Raw genomic sequence first — 21356 nt, 5'->3', positions numbered from 1 at the left:
ATAAAAGAGCCACTGGTCATGTTATAAATATTATTTAAAAAACAAAAACAAAACAAAACAAAACACACATACACTGGGTCCCGGGGCTGAAGGAAGGAGTGGTAGAGCCCGAGGGCCCGGGCAGGCAGGAGCAGGTACTGGTGCTAGAGGGTAAGGACCCCACCTGTCACCAACCTGTCATTCTTCCCTAGAGGCCCCTTCTCACATTTCTCTACTGGCACCACCCACCCCACACGGCATACCAATCTCTGGTCTGGGGCTGAGGGCAAGGACTGCACTAGTTGCCCGGGAAATGGAGGACCCTTAAACACCACAAGCAACCTCGGGAGGTGCCAACAATGGTGTGTTGGGGGCGGGGTTACTTGAGGAAGAGTGGACACAGACCAGACTAAGAAAGGAGTCTAGTGCAGATGGTGAGGGTGACCTAGGATCCACAGCCTCACACAGACCCGAGGCCGAGCAGCTCGTCGGGTCACTGGTGGTCATCCAGCTGCTGCAGGAGTGTCCGCCGCCGTCTTTCCAGCTCACCCTCGCTCAGCTCACTTTCCGACGTGTCCCAGCCCGTCTGGTGGAGCAAAGGCACAGCTCACCCACAGCCTCCCCCGAGGGCCACGGAGGTCTGGAGAGAGTGCTGACTGGGTTGGGGTCAGGTGCCTGCCTCTCACCTTCTCCTTCTTGATTCCAAAACCTGGGGAGCGGTTGGGGAGTTCTGCCCGCCGGAGCTCCCTGTCCTTGTCCTGTTCTGGTTCTTTCTCATCACTCTCCTTGCCAGCTTTCTCCTCAGGGTCTGTCTCGCTCTCAGGACTGTTCTGTAAGAGCCCAGAGCCCGCCTGCTCAGTTCCTGTGAAGGACAGCCCGGGAGGCGGCTGAAGAGCTCTCTCAACATGGCAGGGCCCTGGGTTGAAGTCCCTTCTCTACGCACCGACTTGTGTCTTCTCTTCTTAGTTTTCTTTTTTGGTTTCTTGGCTTTCCGAAGGCCATGATCTGGAGATAGAAAATGCCCAGTAAGTCTCACAGGAGGAGGGAGGGCTCATCCCTTTCTCTGCCATACACCTCATTCTTTAGACAGCTATCTGAGGAAGTCTCTTAGTCCAGTTTTCCTTCCTTCTCCCAGTTCCTGCCTGGGCAGGGATGGGACATTCTTCCTACTCGGTCCACTCCACCTCCAACCTCAGGGCACTGGCTGGGCTCCCCAGGGGCCTTCTCTCATCTGAGTCAACTCTCCAGCTCTCAACTGCTTACCTGATCCAAGGAGAAGGCGAGAAGATGGGGAACCCCGTCCTCCAAGGGCAGCACCCCCACTTTCAACCGAATCAAGTGAGGAAGAGGGCTCAGAGCCTGACTCCGAGGGGTTCCGCCTTCTCCGTTTGGGGGGTCGGAGAGACGGTGGGGGCAACTCCTCCTCTTCCGACTCAGAACCCTGGGCAGATCAGCAGCTACATGTCAGGGCACAGGTTCTCTGGCCTCCAGAAGCCCTCAAGTCTAGGAACTGGGGACACAGAGGCGGATCCAGGGCCAAAGGAATTTTCAAATCTCACTCGAGGGGGAGGTGATGTAGGAAAAAAACAAGAAACGTGGTTCCTATTTCCCTAAGACAGTCCAGCCTCCCTCCACATCCCTTCGGCCCCCCAACTCACTGATGGCGAATGGGAACGCTTTCGATGGTGCTTCTTGCCCTTTCTGCCATGTTTTCGGCCTTTGGTGTGGAGGTGCTGGCATTCAGTCTGGTAGAGGCAGAAGGAGCGGTGAAGGCGGCACCAGGGTTAGCCCCAGGAAGGACCCTGCACCCTAAAATCTGATTTTGCCTCCTCCTCTCAGGCTAGGGCCTCAGGCTTCTCCAGGCCACTGTCAGACCTCCCCTGGTTGTTCAGGGAAAGGAAAGCCCCAGGGGAAGGAGGAGGCCACTGGAGTCTCTGTTGAGCTGGACTGGGTGTTCATAATAAGACTTGGACAGGGGCAGGGGGCCAGAAGCTCTGCCTCACCTCCAGTACCTGCAGGAACTCCCGGAAGAGCCGGATCCGCTCCGACTCCAGGGTGATCTGCTCAAAGGCTGAGTCGCACACAAAGCGCTCACGGACCTTGAACGGGAGAGCACTGCTGATCAGACCAGCCCCGGCACGGCACGGACACCGCCATGAGCACAGGGGAGGGCTGGGGCAGAGGAAGGAAGGGAGCCGAAGCTGGCCGCGAGCTGTGCTATGACTGGGGTGGGCCCCCAGTGGTGGAGAAGCACCGCTGCCCTCAGGACTGAGGGGGTGGTGTTTGGTGCCAGGCTACGGCCCTGACCTCTTCCCAGGCAGTGCCCAGCTCCAGAGCAGGCACGGCCTGCCTCAGCATGCTTCGGAAGGCAGCTTCCCTGCGCCGCATCCTTCGCGCCTCCTCCTTCTCCCGCTCTCTCTCCCGTGCCTCTGCTTTCTCCAGCAGCTGAGGGCAGAAAGGATGTAGAACTGGGTCACCCAGGAGGGTGGGTGCCCAGGCCCCACTCAAGCACACCATAGGTCGAGGGAAGCTGGGGTCTGAGCTCCTGTAGCCATCCCCTGAACAGGGGGTATGGTCACACGGGGGCAGTGAATGAGAAGGAATGGAACGAGACAAAGGGATGAGTTTGAGAATGGAGCCCTGGCTACAGCCCCGCCCTGCCCGGCCCCTCACACTATTGAAGGTCAGCTTGATGTTGCCTGCGTCCAGCGCAGCAGCCCTCTTGTCAAAGCTTATGACGTGGGCGAAGTCCTCAAAGGCTGTGTTCACCTCCACGCAGAAGCCCCGGTCCTGTGGGCACAGTGGCACATGAAGCAGGGGCCAGCACGGGCCTGAAGCCTGAAGCTGGCCTCCAGGGCTGGCAGAGGGTCAGACTACAGAATGCTCTAGAAGTCCCCCAGCCTCCAGAAGAGACCCGCAGGACTCAGATGCACTTCTGAAACCAAGCTGTCCAAGTCCTCACCATCTGATGATTAAGCCTCCCATGCCTACCCTTGGTTTGGATGTCCCAGGGAGCTGGACAGGGGCGGGGGGAGGGGGGGGCGTTGGGTCACACGGGGAGGGGGAACAGGGTGTGTGTGTGCCATGTCTGCTGACTGATGCCTGGGTTTCTCACAATTAATTCTTTGTTCCTTGGGCCTAAGGCCAGGCCCCAGGGGGGCCCTCCGGCCGCTCAGTAACTTCCCTGCACTCTCAGTCAACACCTGCTGGCCCCATCCTCTGGCTCAGTTCTGGAGTGCTTACTATGTGCCAGGTACCATTCACTTCGCATAAGTTATCACTTTTAATCCTCAGTATTGAAATTTAAGCATAGGTCCTGGCCTCCTAATTTTATGTGGAAGGAGAAACCAAGGTTTAGAGAAACTAGAGCGCTTGTCCACGGTCTCACAGCTAGTATGTGGCCGACAGAGAACTCCACCCCAAGTCCTTCTGACACCAAAGCCCACAGATTAAAGCACCACACCCACACAGACCCCTCAGTCCACGGGGGAAAGAGAGGCCATCGGGTGTGCATCTCCAGAACACTACTAAAAATACCTTCCCTTCTTGAAGCACCCTGGGCCAGGCTCAGGGCTTCACATCTTTGCCTCCCAACACCTTAATAAAGCAGAAGCTTAGGAAAGTTATCTCACTTGGCCCATGTCAACCTGGTGAAAAGCGGAGCCACTGGAGTTGGAGTCGGCTGGGGCACCAGCCCAGTTCCCTCCCTTTCCTTCCACACCGCACTCACTTGCTCTGGCTTTCGTGTCCATACACAGCATGCTTTTCTTTTCTCTAAGTTCTTATTTGAATTCCCGTTAGTTCACATGCAGTGTTGTATTCGTTTTCAGGTGTACAGTATAGAGAGCATGCTCTTGTTTATTCCGAGGGCACTTCCTCAACCCATGCTCCAGCCCTTCTTAAACACACCAGTCTCTCTCTCAGGGAAATGAAAGCTCCGATCTCACCTCTCCACTGGCTCCTTCCATCAAACTCATACCTCGCTTAACCGGGAACATCCTGTCCACCCTGTTCTCCCCTTCCTCAAGCTAACGACCTCTGCTTCTTTCCCTTTGACTCAAAATCTTTAAACGCAGCACGAAAGGAAATGAATACACATTTATTGGGCCTACTATAAGCAAGACACTTACAAATACTACCACTTCTCACAACTGTGCACAGAAATTATCTCTATTTTGCCGATGAAGAAACTGAGGCTCAGACATTCTATAACTTGCAGAGATCTCAACCAGTAAACAGGCAGGAGTCACCTGACCCTAAGGTCTGTGCCGTACCTACTACTCTACCCTCTTCACAGACACTACTTTCCTAAATGTGCTCATGTCCTCCTCATAGCCAACTCCAAGGGCCCCTTCTCAGTCCTCATTTGACTGATCAGTCCTTGCACCTCTGCTGCTCACTTCAACACTGTCCTCCTGTCTCTGACCTCTTTTAGTGCCTCTCTTGCATGTGGTGTTCCCCTGAGAATAGCATTTAGTCTTTTCAATCTACACCGTCTCTAGCAATCTCAACCCCTACCTCCCTCCTGATTTCAGACCCGTAATTGACTGGATATTTTATAGAAACTTCAAATTAAGCAGATCCCAAGAGGGTTCATTTCCTGTGAGCTACCCCCCCTCCCCACCCCTACTCCCATGGATGTCCCAGGCCCAGATCTTCTGGCTTCCAGCTGTTCCAAGTCCAAGGCTCTTTGCATTATCCTATTGGGTGAGAGGTGCCCTCCCGGTCTGCAGGGCTGGTGGATGGCCATAGAGACTCCTGGGCTCCTCAGCCTTCCATAGGCAGGAGCTCAAAAAGGGGCAACAGAAAGGGGAACTATCTAAAGCAGCTTCTTTCTCAGGAGATGTGGCCTGACAGGACTCAGTGAGGACCGGATTCCTACAGGCCTGTCAGCAAAGACCAGCCACTCCGTGGCTAAAATGTAAGCATCCAATAAAATTTAGCTCTCCCGAGATTAAATATTTATACTTTACATGATAATCCTATTTAAAATACGGTATTTGCTTTATTCCTCCCTGCCCCAGGTTACTTTTGAGACTAATTCCCCAAATGGAATTTCTATTTTCTCCAGCCTCTCTCTGTCCATCCTACTTCTGAGTGACTTTAACCTACTGATTTTAAACTTCCTTTTTTTTTCAACAGCAGAAACATTTTTTTCAACAAAAAGCTTACGTAGAACCTCAATATATAAAAGAGAAGCTGCTGTACTTAGAAACAGCAGAAGGAGCATAAAGTCCCTCCCCTCACTCAGCTCCCCTTCCCTGTCCCAAGGTGCCCCCAAGGAAACTCAGGGGGTCTCAGAAACACAGCTGGAGCACTACAGCTCTCCCTCATCTGTTTTCCCTGTGGAGCTCTAGCTTGTCTCCCACCTAGATTACCTCCGGACTGGTCTCCCTGCCACCTCCTGCACCTCTAACCCCGCCTCCAGAGTCCCATGCTGCTCCAACCTTTCTACCAAAGGGCTCCAACAGCAGGGGAGAGAAGGCTGGGGTGAGTCAGAAGAGGATGGCTCGAGCTCAAGATGTGTTTAAACCACTTGCCACTAGGACTTTCAGTGTCCCAAAGCTTCAAATACTGTCTTATCACCATCAATCCCTAAGGACACAAGCACTGAGTCTGAGAGGTACTACTCTACACTCACCCAGTGGCTCTTCCGGGACATCATCTGACCCTGGCTCCCTGTAACTTATAAGATAAAAATCCAACTTTCTTATTTTAGCGTTCAAGGCATTTTATACATAGGGCTCTACTTCCAAACTGGGGTGCGTGGTTCCAGAGAAACAGAGGAAGCCACAAGACCATATGGTATGTCTTACCTAATGGTAAGTAACTTTAAAACATTAAGTTTATATTAAAGAGAGAAATAATGTGGCATTAAGATGCAACACCTGAATCTGTAAAGCAAAACACCGGATCTCAAAGAAATGTGTGTGCAGTGGGACATTCCTAGCTTTGGTCTCAGACCCTTTTCACCCCAGGTACCAAGTTATTCCCCTCGGTAATTAGGTGTATGTTGGTGGAAAACTCCCCCATTTTTTAGATGAGGAAACTGAGGCTGAGGAAGGTTAAAGAGCCTGCTGCAGGTCACACAACTAACAAGTGTCAGTTAAGCTAGACTTGTGCCCCAAGTAGTCTGCCTCCACGGTGCTGCTCCTAACTGCCGGGCATACTGCCTCCCCAGTGCATTTGCATGTTCTTGACTTCCACAAAGAAATATACTTTCCTTAGGTTTTCTCCTTCTGAAACAAAAGGCTCTCTTATAGTGTCTCTATCACTTCTCTACCTTTGATGGACACAGACATTGAGAACCCTCTCTCCAGTGTCAGACAAGCAATGTGCATGCACAGCAGTAAATGGCAGCTGAACTCGCTGCCACGCCAGGGAGGTGATAAGGAGTGACGACGATAAGGATGACATGCATGGCGTCTCAGCCTGAGTCCACTGAATGCCTTGCAAAACCAGCCAGTGCTGCCAGATAATCCACATTTTGTTTTTTTGAGAGAGAGCGCGTGAGCTGGGGTCCGAGGGGCAGAGGGAGAGAGAATCTTAAGCAGGCTCCACACTCAGTGCACAGCCGATGCAGGGCTCAATCCCACAACCCTAGGATCGTGACCTCGGCCGAAATCAAGAGTCAGGTGCTTAACTGAGACCCCCAGGTGCCCCAATAATCCATATTTTTAAAAGAACTGAAGACTCAGATTTTTACGTGCAACCTCCCAGTTTTAAAATATTAGCAACAAACTTGAAAGTTTTCTAAAATACTGTACAGGCCAGAAGGAACACATCTGTGAGCTACCAGTTTATGATCAGCTGTGCCATGGCCTAATGTGCCGGGGCGTCTCCACTCCCTTGCCTCTGCTCCTGTAATATCCTATGCCCAGGACCTCCATCCTTCTCCACCTACTTGTTCTTAAAGGTATAGTTCAAATGTCAATTCTTTGGGTTCCTGTCTCTGTAATAGCGCTTGCCCCTCTGTGTAATAGGTGTCATGTCTATCTTCTATGAGATAGGAAGGCCATGAGCTCCTTCTAGATAGAAATTGTACCTTACTTATTTCTGTGTCCCCAATGCACAGTAAGGGATCATAGTAGATATCTGCTGAACTGAGCTGCAATGCTCCTACAAAACAGGACTTATCAGGAAGTCCTGTCCAGAGAGTGTGCCCTGCACCCAGCTTGCATCCACCCACAACCCCAGGCCTCCCTCACCTTAAGAATGTCCTTAATGATCTTCTTCTCATCATGGAATCGTGCCTTCAACTCCTCCACATAGAACTTGAACAAGTCCAGAGGGGTGGAGCCTGCGGGGGGAGGGAGGGAGGGGGGCCTGGCGGGCGGCAGCTTCCCAAGGCCTGGGGGTGGGGTCGAGGACAGGACGAGGGAGTGGGGGTGCAGACAGGCTGGCAGGGCAGGAAGCCAGGCTAGAGAAGGGGGAGCCTGGCTGCCTTACCCGGCTGGCCCAGCATGTTGGCAAAGCGGACATCAGTGCTGACCGCTGGGTACAGCTCCATCCAGGTGGACATGGAGTGCAGCTGCCCTGTCTCATGCAGCTCATCCAGGAAGGTCTGAGCAGAGAGAGGCCAGTTACAGGGAGAGTGAGACAGGGAGAGAGGCAGAGCCAAAGACACGAGGAAGAGAGGAGATGGTAGGGAGAGGTAGGAACAATCCAGATTGAGGAAATGCAGGCAAAGGAGGCAGAGATGAGGAGATACAGATGGAGAGGCAGACAGCAATGCAAATGCAGAGAATGTAAATACAGACAGGAATGAACTAAAACTTGAGCAGAAGCTGGGCTAGAAGGCAGAGAAATAGAAACTTGTCTGGAGCATGTTCTTCCTGTAGTTTTTGCTTTTAGCTTCCCAAAGTGACACATCTCAGTAACCCGCCACCACCACCACCACCTCCAAGCTGGGGGACAAGCTAGCTATGCCTATCTGGCTCCCTACCAAAAGGAAATGAACTTGGCTGAGCTGCCAAGCTATGCCTTTAGGGTGCTCTCTGCTGGCAGTTTCTGGGTGGTGCATACATCTAGTCTCCCTAGAGGAGCAAGGCCCAGAGTTGAGGGGACACAGCAGGAGCAGAACTGCAGGCACAGAGAGGCCTCGTGGAGGTGGGACAGGACGAGACACAGATGAAACAGTGGGCCTAGCTGAGAGGAGGCAGGGCATGGGCAAAGAGGTTATGGTCCAGAGCAGAGCAGAGTTCCAATCTAGTGGGCAACAAAGATACCTGGAAGGCCTCCCGGTTCTTGCGTTGCTGACGCCGCTCCCGAAGGCGGGCCCGCTCCCGCTCCTCCTCCTCCTCCCTCTCCAAAGCTCGGATGTGCTCCTCAAAGCAGATCAGTGCATCTTCCTTGTCCATGTCTAAGTGCAGGGGTGGGGGGGGGGGGAGGCTCAGCCTGTACCGCACTAGTGGGACACCCTCACAGACCCCAGCACCCCCAGTGTTCAAGGATGCTGCCTTGGTAGATGCCAAGGTCACCCAGGGTGGTGGGCAAGAGGGCCAGAGGGCTATGTGGGAGAGCTGCTGGAATGGTGGTTCTGGGGGAGGGTTCATTCATGTAGAAGAAAAAAATTAGCATGTATTCAGCTCTTGTGAATTCAGTTACTGGAAGTAATCATATGAAACCAGTAATCTCAGGATCTGAGGTTTTCTAGAACTGGGAATCAGTCAGACTCTGATGCAAGTTCAGAAGATAAATTTCTGATATTACCAGTGATTACAGGCCAACAACAGCTCACTGTAACACACGTGACCAGTTAAGGCCCACAGTGCCATGACAATTTAAGACCATATTCACATGAGTTATAAAAATCATCTCCTGGTCTTCTGACACTTATCCTAGAGCTCTTCCTCCAAGGACATACAATGTCTAGGTCAACAGTGGACACCAGAGGGGAGGAGGGAGTGACCCAGCATTCTCCATCTCCTGTCTGGAGAGTGGGGTCCCAGGTCTGTGAGGAAAGGGGAAGGGACAGGCAGGAACGGAGACCCGGGCTTACTCTGCAGCTGGTGGTCCTGAGCAAAGCTGGGGTTATCCATGAGGTACTGCTGGGCCTGGGACCATGTGGTTTGGAAGTTGACACTACTCATCCCATCCAGGATGCTCTTCAGGGCCTGGATGTTGCGGCGCCGGAGCTGCTTGGCCTGTTCCTGGGGAGCCACAGTGTCAGGGTCAGGGCAAGGTAGGATAGGTCGGAGCTACTCAAGTGGGCCTGGACAGAGGAGCATTCAGGGAAGGCAGGTAGCTAGGGAACCTAGGAGGGCCAGACTCCAGACTTTCATGCTCCCAGAAAGGGGAAGGGGCACAGGTTACAGACCAACCCCTCATAGATGCTTTCTTGCCCTCCCGTACCCAGGCTATAGGCCCAGACCAGAAACAGGGAGATGTGCAAGTGCCATACCAGCTTCTGAGTAAGGAGCTGGGACCCTGGGACAGTGGAGAAATGAATGGCCAGGGTCCATAAGGATGCAAAGACATGAACAATCTAAAGTGAGACAGGCTAATGGATCCAGCCAGTGACTGTTACCTTCTCCTTCTTGGCCAGGAAGAAGAGGACATCATCATAAACCTCTTTTCGATCCCTCTCAGGGACCACAGCCCATACCTCCAGCTCCCCAAAGGTCTGTTCTGCCCGCCTGTGGAGTATACGGCCCATGGGTAGGTAAGCAGGGAACAGAGACCCTGGGCCCGCATGTTCTCAGGGTTCCCAGGCCCCACCCCAGCCAGGCCCCCTGACCGGTAGCGGGTGGTAGAGGTCATGCGTTCGTGCTGCTCCAGGAAATGCTGCAAGGTCTGCTTGGCCTCCTTGGCCCTTAGCCGGGCCTCTTCCTTCTCCTCCTTCTCCCGCTGCGCCTTATAGGCATTGAATGCCTGCTTTTTCTCACTCAGTTTGGGCAAGGCACTGGGGTGGAAGAGGGTGGGAGCGGGATGGGGATAAGGGAGTCAGCCTGAACCACCCTGCACAGCCACCAAGCAGGGTCATGGCAGACAGATCTGAGTGAGGGGTCCATGCATGGGCACAGCAGGCTGCAAGGAGGCAAAATGGGTCTCTGGGATGAGGGGAGGGGTGGGAGGCAGTCAGGGGAAGACTCCGCTAACACTGGGCCCTTTTGCTCAAGGTGCAGTCAGGCCTCCACCCTTTCCAGCCCCCTCACCCCAATTAATTCAGTTCCAATCAATTCAATTCAACAAGCATTTATTGAATATCTCATATCAGATACCTTTCCCCTCCTCCTCCAGGAGGCCCTCCAGCTTCTTTTCCCTACACCCTTGCCCTTCTATCGCTCTCCTGACTCAGGCCCCTTTGGGGCCTGAGTATTCAGCTGGGCTTCTCAGGGAGGCCCTAGCCCAGCTGCTCTCACAAACATGGTCTGGAGGGCCTGGCTCCCTCTGCCCAGGCCTACCTGTAACGGGGGTCGGTGACCACCATCTTCATGGCCTGTTCCCACGAGGCGTTGGAGGGGACAGCCTAGAATGGAGCAGGCAGGGGTCACGGGGCCTGCCCACCTCCAGCCCCCTCCAGGCCTACCCTGGGAGCCCCACCCCCGCACCTTGTCCCTCAGCAGCTCCTTGAAGGCCTGCTTTGCTTTCTCCCGGTTGCTCCAACTGAGGCCAGACCTCTCTGGTTCTGGCTTTGATTCCTCTTCCTCCTGCTGCGGTGGCTGATGCTGTCCAGCAGCACTGGGGGGCAAAGGGGACTCAGCCACAGCCATCTCCCAGTCCCCACAGTTTCAGTGCCCTATGCGATCAGCAGCATACCACCCTCTCCTGGCTCCCCAGAGCAGCCCTTTTCTGCCCTTCAGAGGCCAAGCCCAGATCTTCACACCCTTCCCAAGAGGCCTGGCAGAATTCAAGGGTTGAACTAGGTTGGGAGCTCGAGGCCAGTATCTGGAATGTCTCAGGGGGCAGCCCTCACCTGCTGGGGCCCTCCTCCGGCTGCTGCAGAAACCCTTGCTCCACAGGCTGGGCAGCCTCTGACATATCGCAATCTTCACTGCCACCTGGCTCAGGCTCTAGAAGGCCCAGAGGCATAGGGGTGGGGCCGGGCGGCACAGGTGGGGGCTCAGGCTGGGGCTGAGGTGGTTGCGGCTGCTGCTTCCTACAGATGAGCCAGAAGGGCAGTGTCCACAAGTAGAGCAGAGACAGGGAGTCGGACCAGCTGGTCTCTATCCTGCGAAGGACTGGGGCCAGAGCAGACCACTCCACAAGGAGACTGACAGCTGGCTCTTCCACGGAGCAGGGACCATGGAGAGAGGGTTCACTCCCACCCCTCGGGTGGCCCCCAAATTTGGACGGATAGGTGGGCAAGTCACTCACCCTGCAGCCTCTTGTTTGACTAGAGCTGCAATGGGAAAAGATAACGTGGTCACAGGGTGGCAAGTGCCACCCCCCAGAACCACAGCCCAGGCCCACCCCCTCCTCACCCTCCAGGTCATCCAGGTCCTTGGGCCGGGTCCAGCGAGACTCCTTACTCTGGTTGTTATAGTAGTAAGGTTTGCCAGTGTCTGACTTGTACTCTTTCCAGGGACACTGAGACAGCAGCAACTGCAAGAGGATGGGCAGAGGACATCAGTGGACTGGGCATGCCCTCTAGCCACAATTGGGGGAGCTAAGGGGATCCAGTGAATAGAGGACGTAGGAGTTTTTAGTTACCACCTGGCCTCGCACAACATGGGGGAAGGTAGATTTCCTGAGATCCTAGGGAGGTTGGGGGGTGGTTAGGGATCTTGGGATCAGAGGAACCATGTGTATGGTTAAAGACTCAGGGGAAGCCAAGAACTTGGGAGGGGTCAGGGCAGCTGAAAGGAAGGGCCAGAAAGCCCCGCTCAGGACCTCTGCCTTGGACTTGAGCACGCTGGGCTTCTCCCACACGGACTGCTTGTCGTCAGCATTGTAGTAGTAGATGCGCCCATCAGGGGCCACATGCTCACTCCACAGGGCCCTCTGGGGAGGGGGGGGGGCACAGAATGGTGGTCAAGGCTCCTTTCCCAAAGCTTCTCCTCCTCACCCCAAAGATTTAACCATCAGCCCCCCAACTTTCAGCCTTTCAACCCAGAGACCCCTGAGCTGGAAGAACTCACCGGAGGGCCTGTCCCAGCCACAGCAGCTAGAAAAGAAGCCAAAGGAAACATTAAGTCCTTGCTCCAATCCCCATCTTATCCCACCTATTCCTCCCTTACTCCAACCCCAATAAATATCCCCTGGTCCCATCAACATCCCAGGCCCCCTGGCATCCCAACAGGCATGATCCAGGGTGGGCTCTAGTCCATGTTCCCCTCTCCCCTGTACCCCCCAACCTCCGAGCCTGGGGTGTGCAGACCCCCAGAAGACTCACAGCTGGCTGTGTCCGCACCCGGAGCCGTCTGCCGAAGAAAGAGGAGGGGGAAGGGTTGGGGCCAAGCCCAGTGGCCCCCAGGACCCAGGCCATGGGGGATGAAGAAGCAGGCCAGGCCAGGATCCATGTGTCCTGCTCCCAGGGACCTCTGCTCCCTAATAGGCATCCCCCACCCTCTGGGGCCGTGGCTCTAGGACCCTAAGGGGAACTGCGTAGCAGCTCTGTTGTCTTCCTCAGGTGACAGTATTTTGTTGAGTCAACCTCTGAGACCCCTCTTCCATAGTGGATGCCAAATGCCACATCCTACCCAGACTCTACTATATTGAGCAATGGCACAAGAAGGTACGGTGAGATCCCCAGGTGCCGTTTCTTCCTTCAGAGACAAAGAAGATGTGAAGAGGGGACTGTATTCGAGTGTCCACAGTGCTAGCTCTGCGACAGTAGTGTCAGCCATGAATGTGTTCCTTAAGGAAGCTGGGCACGGCGAGAAGTAACAAGAGAGAATGTACATGCCGCTGGGGATGAGCGCGAAACTAGAAGAGCAGAGTACATGGCTGGAGAGGAGGACTTGAGTGTGGGGAGTGTTGCCAGGACCAGGGTGGATCCGATGAGAAGAGGGAAAGAATGGAGGCCATATCCCTGTACTTCAAATCAGACCCACAGGGCTGCAGTGCAGAGCCTGCTTCCTGCTGGTCCCCAGTGCTTACCGCTGCGGTGACAGGCACCGCTGGCATCAGCATTCCTGGCATCATGGGAGGTACCATTCCTGGTATCTAGGGATACAAAGAAGACAAAAACCAGCTACCAAGGTGAGGGCAGGCACAGGCTAGGCAGGCTCCTGAGAGATCCCATTTGGGGCCATGACCTTCACATGGGCACTCCCTCAGACAATCCCCGGCTTCTGGGCTCTCGGCCTAGCCGAAGAGTGTTCTCCAGTCATTCAGCAGACAAATCCTCATGGGCCTAGCCAAAGCTCCCTCTCTTCTCCCCTTACTTTCTGAAGTCCAGATGCCCACTCTAACCCCTACCCCCAGCTAGGCTCACAGGTTTTCTGAGGCACTGGTGAGGAGAGAGGATTGATTACCTGTGTGAGTGGTGGTGGCGCCCCCATTGGTGGAAGCATTGGGGGCATGATGCCAGGTGGCATTGGGGGGATGGCTGGCGGTCTCTGACTCATGGGAGGTAGTCCCATTGGAGGAAAGGGTGGGGGGATTCCTGGAGGGGGCATCTGAAAATGAGGAAAGGAATGGATACTGAGCAGAGAAGGCACTGCCTTGACCTATCAGGGAATATCGACTTGTCTCCCACCCTTCTTGACCCTCCACCCCAGCTCTGAGGCAATTTCAAGGCTTTAGTTTGAGAAGCACAAAGCATGAAACTGCCTGCTCCTCACCACTGAGAAAGACTGATAACTGGGGGGGAGGGGGAGAGGGTCTTCTGGGTCTAACAAGCAAGCACACAACTTCTTCAGAGGTAGGGAAGGGAGAGGGAAAAGGGAAGTGTAACTGCCGCCAGACCGTGGCTGGAAGGCTCCACCTCCTCGCCAATTCTCCCCAAAGAGGCCTCTCAGAGTAAGGGCCACAAGGCAGGACTCCAGGTACCCAAATCCCCCAGTCCCCTGCCTCCCATCCCTTTTTCTCCAACTCTGTGTCCACCAGCCGCTATTTCAGTCTGCCTTCTGTGGCGTATTGAAAGAACAGAGATAAGGAGTAGTGAAAGAGAAAGGCAGCCCTGCCACGCCCTCACACTAACAGGGTCTTTTCCCTTCCACTTCTCCTACCCCAGCCCCACTGCATCCCAAGGACAAAAAGACAAAGGGGGAGCTGTCAGCTTTATGGACTGGATGCTTAACAGCAGCTCATCCCACCCCAATGCCCAAGCAACACCACCCCTTTACCAAGGGCAGCAGAGGGGGCATTACACAAAACCGTGCTGGCGAGGCAGCAGCGCTAGGGACTGGGGAACTGGGGGTTGCAGGCTGGAAAAGCCAAGCCCAGGGAAAGACATGAAACTTACGAAGGGTGGTGGCATCATGGGGGGCCCCGGTGGGAAGGGGGCAGGCGCTGCTGGGGGCCGGGGACCAGAATCGGGAACCGACTGTTGAGGGAGAGAAAAGTCATAGGACCCAGGATGGGCAAAGAGATGGGCTTTTGCAGAAGGGAAGCAGAGCGGTGAGGATGAAAAAGGAGCACAAAGTTCAGAGAAAGGGTCTCCTGGCCCAGTTTCCTGCCCATGCCCAGCTCTGAGCCCTGGCTAGGTCTACTCTCTTCCACCAGCCAAGAGCCAGCGGGCCATGCCCCTTCAATAGTCGTCTTTAGGGGCACCTGGGTGGCTCAGTCAGTTAAGCATCCGACTTCAGCTCAGGTCATGATCTCACAGCTCGTGAGTTCAAGCCCCGCATCAGACTCTGTGCTGACAGCTCAGAGCCTGGAGCCTGCTTCAGATTCTGTGTCTCCCTCTCTCTCTGCCCCTCCCCTGCTCATGCTCTGTCTCTCAAAAATAAATAAACGTTAAAAAAAAAGAAACTTAAAAAAAAAGTCATCTTTATTTTGCCAAAGCCACAGAAAAGATGGAGGCAGCTGTACCGCAGGCACAGACTAGCTCTTCCCAAGGCTTTTCATCCATTCTCCCGTCTGTGGGCAAAGGCTGAGCCTCCCTCAAACCTTCAGCAGAGGCCTCTCATTCCCAAAGTATCCCGGGAGGAAGTGACCTCTTTTCCCATTTCCCTACCTGAATTCACCCCGTTAGATTCAAACCCAAAGCCCTGTGAATAGTCACTATGCCTTCATAAGCACTAGCCTCCTCTCTTCACTGCCAGCCTCCCACAACTGGCCTCATCTTTAGTCACTCGCTCACTCTGAGACCTCCCACTCCCAATCACCCCCTCCTCTTTAGCTCTACTCCCCCTCCCCTATAGATCCCAAACCCATCTCCTGTGGCTGATACTCTGAACAGCCTAGGTCTCCCTGTCCTACACCTACCGGCTGCCACATCCCATCCTTCAGTGGTTGGCTTAAATATCACTTGCTCTAAAAAGACTTCCTGACTATTTAAAGCAGATCCCTTCCAATTTATTCTGATTCCCTTCTAAGTTTCTTGGTGCGTATAACAGTTTTGTAATTATTATTATTATCCCCTTACTAAAGTATAATAACATTCCATGAGAACAGGGATCATGTCTGACTTGTTGAAAGCTGGACTCCTGGTACCTGATAGTGTCTGGCACATAATGGGTACTCAATAAATATTGAATGAATGTAAGAAAGAACAAATGAAGGAACAAACACCCCTAATTCTGAAAATTCATTCTATAAATATAGCCCCACATGGCCAAAATTACATATGTGTTTCCATTCCATATTATTCGTAAAAACAGACTGGAATCAGCCCAAATATCCATCACTAGGTAACTATGAAATTATACGCAAACATACAATGGAATACTATATAGTCATAAAAAATGAAGATGCTCATTATCTTGATAGGAGCAATCTCTAAATACGTTAGTAAGTGGGAAAAAAAAGCAAAGTACAGCAAAGTTGGATCATTTGTATGAAAACTGGAGAGAAAAGATGACATACAAGAAATCAGTAGAAGGGGGACAGAAGTGGGAAGGGAAATTTCTCACTGTTATGTATACCCTTTGTAGCAATGTGATTATACCCCCTATTCAAATATATATATATATTTTCAAGTGAACTGAGGCTTGGAGATGCAGCCAACAGCCCTGCCCTTCCTCCTTTTTGCTTGAAGGTTAGAAGGTGTCAGGGAGGAAGGAGCTCTACGGAAAGGTGGTAGCTGGCTGAAGAGGAGACACCTCACTGCTGCCCAATTTCCCTACTTACCCAATGACCCCTATGCCAAGAAGGCTCAGCATTTAAAGATGTTTTTTAATCTCTACCTCTAGCAATATCTGTCCTTCCTTTTTCCGCTCATCTTGTCCTAAGGAGAAAAGGGCATAACTATTCCAACTTGAATCACCTCTTTCAGTGTTCACCTACTCTGGCCCTGTATTCAGACCTGCTCCTGCTCGCGACTGTCCTTAGCGTGAAAAATCAGAAACTAATCAATATGGGAGGAAATCCATTTCTCTGTGCCACAGTGGCCCTGGGAGGTCTGACCTCCCAGATGCTGCATAACCATCTTTGGGCCCTCCTAGGCTCGAGTTGCCCATCTGAGATTGGCACCACCAACCATACAGTTGTCTAAGATAGAAACCAGTGAGTCATTCTCCACACCTCCCTCTTCCTTGTCACCATGTCATGGAGTCCTGCTAATTGTGCCTCATACACATTTCTTGAATCCATCCACTTCTCTCCATTTCCTCCTCCACCCTACCACCCCTTTTTTTCATCCAACCTCCTGTAGTAGTCTCCTCACATCCGCTCCAATCAGCAGCCATAACAAGCTCATCAAAATGCACCTCAGACCACGTTACTCCCTGCTTAAAATTCTTTGACGGCTCTCACTGTTCTCAGGGTGGAGACCAAAACCCCTACCCAAGGCCTGGAAGGCTGTGGGAGGTTTGCTGTGCCAGCCTCATCCACGCTGAGCTCCTGGGTTTGTGCTCCATCTGGCCACCCTCACCTCCTCTCAGTTCTCCCATGTCAGGCATGCATCTTTGCCAGGCACAACTTCCTGCCAACCCCATACACCTAGCCTACAGGTCTCACATCTGTCAATCACCGCCTCCTCAGGAAAGGCTCCCTCCCAACCCAGTGGACCAGGCTAGTCAGAGCCCTCTTTTACATGTTCGTGTACCATGTACCCTCCCCCTTTAGCAATTACCCACTGGAATTTTACAGTTTTTTGCACAATGCTGATTGTAGGATTATTTTAGGTGGCACTAATAAAATCCAAATGCTGACACTTAAATTATGATGCTTCATCGATTTTAAGATGTTATCTGTGGGGTGCCTGGGTGCCTCAGTCAGTTAAGGGTCCGACTCTTGATTTTGGCTCAGGTCATGATCTCATGGCAGGAGATCAAGCCCCATGTTGGATTCGGCACTGGGTGTGGAGCCCGCTTAAGGTTAAGACTCTCTCTCTCTCCCTCTCCCTCTCTCTTTGCCCCTCCCATACGCAGGCACACACGTAGTCTGTCAAAAAAAAATTAATAAAAAAGATGTATTTTGACAAGAAATGTTAAAATGTGAGTCTCAGAATCAATGAAATTATCTGCTGCCTCCACTAGACCTTAAACTTTAAGGGGCAGGGACTTTGCCTGTTTTTGCTCACTCTGATATCCTATCCCCACTGTATTTTCCTCACTGTCCCTGACTGGCACACAGTAGGTGTTTATGTTTGTTGACTTAATGACTGAATGGTCTTGGCAGGTCCCACAAAACACAGCCACTGGTAAGGCATGGTAGTTACTCAGGAACACAGAATGGCAGATCTGGAGGGTATTCTGGCAACCACCCAAGGTAGTCTCCTTTCTCAGATGAGAAAACTAAGGGGGAATTATCAGTCCCATACCCCGCCTGTCAGGGACAGAGCCAGGACTGGATCCAACCTGCCCTCCAGTCCTATCTTCCGGGCACAGCCCTTGCCACAGGAAACAGGTCTGTTTTTTTCACTCTAGCATATTCCCCACTCCCCCTGTGGTTAAATCAGCAAGGATCCAACGTTTCCTTGAGGACTAGTGATGACTCCCTATTGCTCACCCCACAGAATCCTACCTAACATTCAAAGCCTTTCAACAACGCTCTTCCACTCCTCTTGGTTCAGCCTGACTCCATGGCTGCCCTCGTCTTTGCACAGCAATTGTTAGGTTACGCCATGTGTTCCTCTTATTCCACGGTCTCTGTTCAAGATGATCCAATCTTCACCCCCTTCAGATTACCTTTATGATTATCCTCCACACATATACACACTCCTAACTACTTGCGTCCCCTCAGGATAAATGCTGCACTACTTGGCACCAATGACCTGCTACTCTGTGGACGTTTGCTGGGTGTTTCCCACGGGACTGCCCATCTCCCTATTCAGGAGATTTCTCTATATTCAGGGATTATGTTTTCTCCTTTTAAGCCTCCTCTTGAGTGTCTAGTCAGGGCCCTGCATACAAAGTACTGTGATCAAATGCAGGCTCATCCTTCACCTTATTAGATTTTTGCATACTGGAATATCCTAAACAGGCAAATGTGTGCATGTGTGTGCATATGCTCAGGTACATTTGTATAAATTCTCTGGGTAAAGGCAGCCTGTGATGAGAGGGACAGAGGCTGGCAGAGGCTGTCTGTATGGCTGGGGAAAGGGAACTGGAATCAAATACTAGCATGGGAAAATCTAAATAATAGAAAAATGAACTGTATATGACCATCTTTAACTTGGTATATGTGCTGCCGAAGCGAGCACTGACCATCTTTAACTTGGAATGGAGACCCCTGGCCGGGATCCAGATGCTGGACTGTTTTGGACAGTTCCCGCAGAGGACAGAGCAATGGAATGAACATAAATTACCATGGAAATTCCAAAGCCCTCCCTTTCTTCAGCTTCCCCTGTGCAATGTGTACACTTTCTTTCCTGAAACACCCCTGCCCCTATCTCACTCAGTGCCTGTGCAACTTCGGGTCTTATTACGCTTTGGGGTGAGACTCTGAAGTAACTCATGTGAGAGAGGGATATAGGAAATGGAACTAAGAGATCGAGATCCTGTGTCTTCCTGGAACAAAAACAGATTTGTGGGCTGGAGAGATATGATGAAGAGACAATTGATCATCTGATCATCATATGTTCACCTGGGCCAGTGGAATCACCCCCCCCCCCCCCCACCTCAAGGTGCCATCAATTCTCAGACTTCACATCTAAGGGGCATCTCAGAACTAAAGATTCAGAAGAAAGAATAAAAAGAGAAAAGAGCAAGAATGGAGAGACAGAAGGAAGAGCATGGAAAGAGGGATTAATATCATCTAACAACTAATATTTATTGAGTGCTTATTACGAGCCAGATACCATGCCAAATACTCATTTAATCCTTGCAACCATCTAAGAGGTTATTATTATCCCCATTTTATAAATAAAGAAACTGAGGTTCAGAGAGATTAAGTAACTTGACCGAGGTTCTAAGAGATTAAGTGGCAGAGGCAGGTTTGGAATCCAAGCAGTCTGACCCCAAAGCCTGTGCTTTCAACTACTCCACCGAGCTGCCTCCCAGCAAGGACGGTGGTGCCACAGCTATTTCTTACAAACGGATTCTCCTGTTTTCTTTTCACCCCAGTTCACACACAATCCTGAAGGTTGGCCTGGTCTGACTCACTCCCTAACGGGATTTGTGTTGGAAAACGAAAGCTGGAAGGCACACCTCTCAGAAAGAGTAGCTATCATCAAAAAGAAAAATGCCATGGAGGCTGAGACCCGCTGACTACCCCGCAGTCTACCTGCCTCAGCTGCCCCAAACAGCACGGGCCCCTCCCTGTTTTCAAGACTATCCTAGTCCCCACTCCTCTATACCAGCCTTAGCATTTCCTACTCCCCAAAGAGACTGGCTGTCTCACTAGAAAACACCTTCCACTGCTTCTCTCTGATCTGCCATCCCCTCAGGATGAAGACCTCATTCTGGTCTTCATTTTCTTGGGTTAGGTCTCAACCTCCTCTGTGACTTCCAGAGTTCTTCCGTCTCTCCAATAGGATTCCAGAGGCGCTGCCTAGCCTGCTCCAGCCCTGCACGCTTTGCGCCTACCATCCCCCCACATCCCAGGGGATTTTCTGCAGCCCCAGCTGAAGGCCTCGCCTCCATCTTCAGCCTTCTTTCCCTTGCTTCCCCACATCCTAGAACCCGTTCTCCTGAACTCTTCCCTCAAGAACCACCCCATTTTGAAGCTGGAAAAGATCTGGGGTATCATTCTCATGCATTTTCCTTGTTGCTTTTTTAAAAACCGATGGGAAATCTGAGGCCCAAAGAAAGGTAGTGACTTGCCCAAGGTCACACAGAGTTGTTACACAGTTTGTTGATGGCAGAGTCAGGGTTGGGACCAAGGGTCCTCTGCTTTCTCGTTTCTTGGACTATCCAGCACTGGATGGGGGCGGAAGCCTCTCTTTCCTCAGGAGACAATGCCCCCTCCTCACCTCAGGAGACAATGAGGGGGAAACGAAAGAGAGGGGGGTCTCCAAGTGGTCTTACGGGGTATCCTGGCCTCCAGAGGAAACAAGCACTGGGTCTGGGGAGGGGCGTGTTGCACGCCAAATATCCCAGGAGGGGAAAGTGTGGCCCCAGCTTTCCCCTTATTCCTCGGTTCCCACATTCCCACCCCCTCTCCGACCTTTCTCCAGAAACCCACCCTTCACTTCTTCCCTTGCCCCTCCTCACCCAGTACCGCAACTCACGTTTCACTCAACCCCCCTCTCCCCTCACCCCGCCATCCTCCATCATGGCCTCCCCGCCCCTTCTCCCCCAAATCCCTACTCCCCTCCCCCTCCCGGGCTCCCTTTCCTAACCCCTCATGCCCCTCGCCCTCCCCCGGGGTCCCGGGTACCCCCGGCGGCCTCCCCGCCCCCCCGGCCCTGGCCCGAGCCGCCGGGGGCGCTGTGGGACCGCCCCGGGCCCCTCCACCCCCGCGCGGGGACGTTACCATGCCAGAGCCTCCGAGCAGCTGGGCCGGCTCGGCCCACCCGCCAGTAAAAGCCGCTCTGATTGGTCGGGCCGCAGCCGGGAAGGCGGGGCCAATGGGGGGTCGCACCCCTTGGTGGCCGGGGCTCCGGTCGCGCCCGCGGACCAGCCGGCCCTGCACCGGCCCGGAGCGCCCGGCCCGGCCCCGCCCCCGGCGCGGAGAGCCTGGCCCCGCCCCCGCGCCGCCAGGTCCGGGGGCCGCCCACGGGGGGCGGGGCGCGGGGCGCGCCTGCTCCGGGCTCTGACTGGCGGCTCCAGCTGCCCAAGTTCGGCTGCTCCGGAGGCCAGAGCGCGCGTCCCGGGCCAGCTCCGCGCGCGCCGGCAACTCTCCTGCCTTCTTGCCCTTCCCGCCCGGCCGCCTCCAGACCTGGGCGCGTCGCTTCCCGGCGTTAGCCGTTCGGCTGGCGCGTCCGTCCCGCACGGGCGCTC

The 21356-nt window shown here is 53.2% G+C and overlaps 1 protein-coding gene across 3 annotated transcripts; it reads right to left on the bottom strand.

Annotated features, from left to right (window-relative positions):
• Window positions 1-16: 16 nt before the first annotated feature.
• On the bottom strand, window positions 17-21073 carry PRPF40B (pre-mRNA processing factor 40 homolog B). Of its 3 annotated transcripts, none has more exons than XM_047865293.1 (26): window positions 20890-21073; window positions 14333-14413; window positions 13401-13544; window positions 13024-13089; window positions 12317-12344; window positions 12063-12088; window positions 11815-11925; window positions 11406-11526; window positions 11299-11323; window positions 10898-11080; window positions 10533-10662; window positions 10386-10450; window positions 9719-9883; window positions 9509-9617; window positions 8981-9131; window positions 8208-8341; window positions 7429-7543; window positions 7188-7279; window positions 2653-2769; window positions 2287-2424; window positions 1983-2078; window positions 1638-1724; window positions 1243-1420; window positions 923-984; window positions 666-809; window positions 17-565 (listed from the first exon to the last, which is right to left on the bottom strand). In XM_047865293.1, exons 1-26 carry the CDS (start codon window positions 20890-20892, stop codon window positions 473-475), a joined length of 2664 nt encoding a protein of 887 aa, XP_047721249.1. In that variant the 5' UTR covers window positions 20893-21073; the 3' UTR covers window positions 17-472. The 3 variants fall into 3 exon arrangements, with proteins under 3 accessions (XP_047721249.1, XP_047721250.1, XP_047721251.1); XM_047865294.1 differs by having other exon boundaries at window positions 11454-11526; XM_047865295.1 differs by lacking the exon at window positions 14333-14413.
• Between the last annotated feature and the right edge of the window lie 283 nt (window positions 21074-21356).

The sequence above is a fragment of the Prionailurus viverrinus genome, chromosome B4 (genome assembly GCF_022837055.1).
Source record: "Prionailurus viverrinus isolate Anna chromosome B4, UM_Priviv_1.0, whole genome shotgun sequence".
Lineage (NCBI taxonomy): Eukaryota > Metazoa > Chordata > Mammalia > Carnivora > Felidae > Prionailurus > Prionailurus viverrinus.
This window is presented reverse-complemented; position numbering and strand designations above follow the sequence as displayed.

What these genes read in the sequence shown, in the direction of transcription:
- PRPF40B (XM_047865293.1), bottom strand. An exon ending in CGGTGCCTGTCACCGCAGCG is followed by an intron (nt 12,345 to 13,023) that starts GTAAGCACTGGG and finishes TTTCTTCGGCAG; the next exon opens with ACGGCTCCGGGTGCGGACAC. An exon ending in AGGAGCTGCTGAGGGACAAG is followed by an intron (nt 10,451 to 10,532) that starts GTGCGGGGGTGG and finishes GCTCCATTCTAG; the next exon opens with GCTGTCCCCTCCAACGCCTC.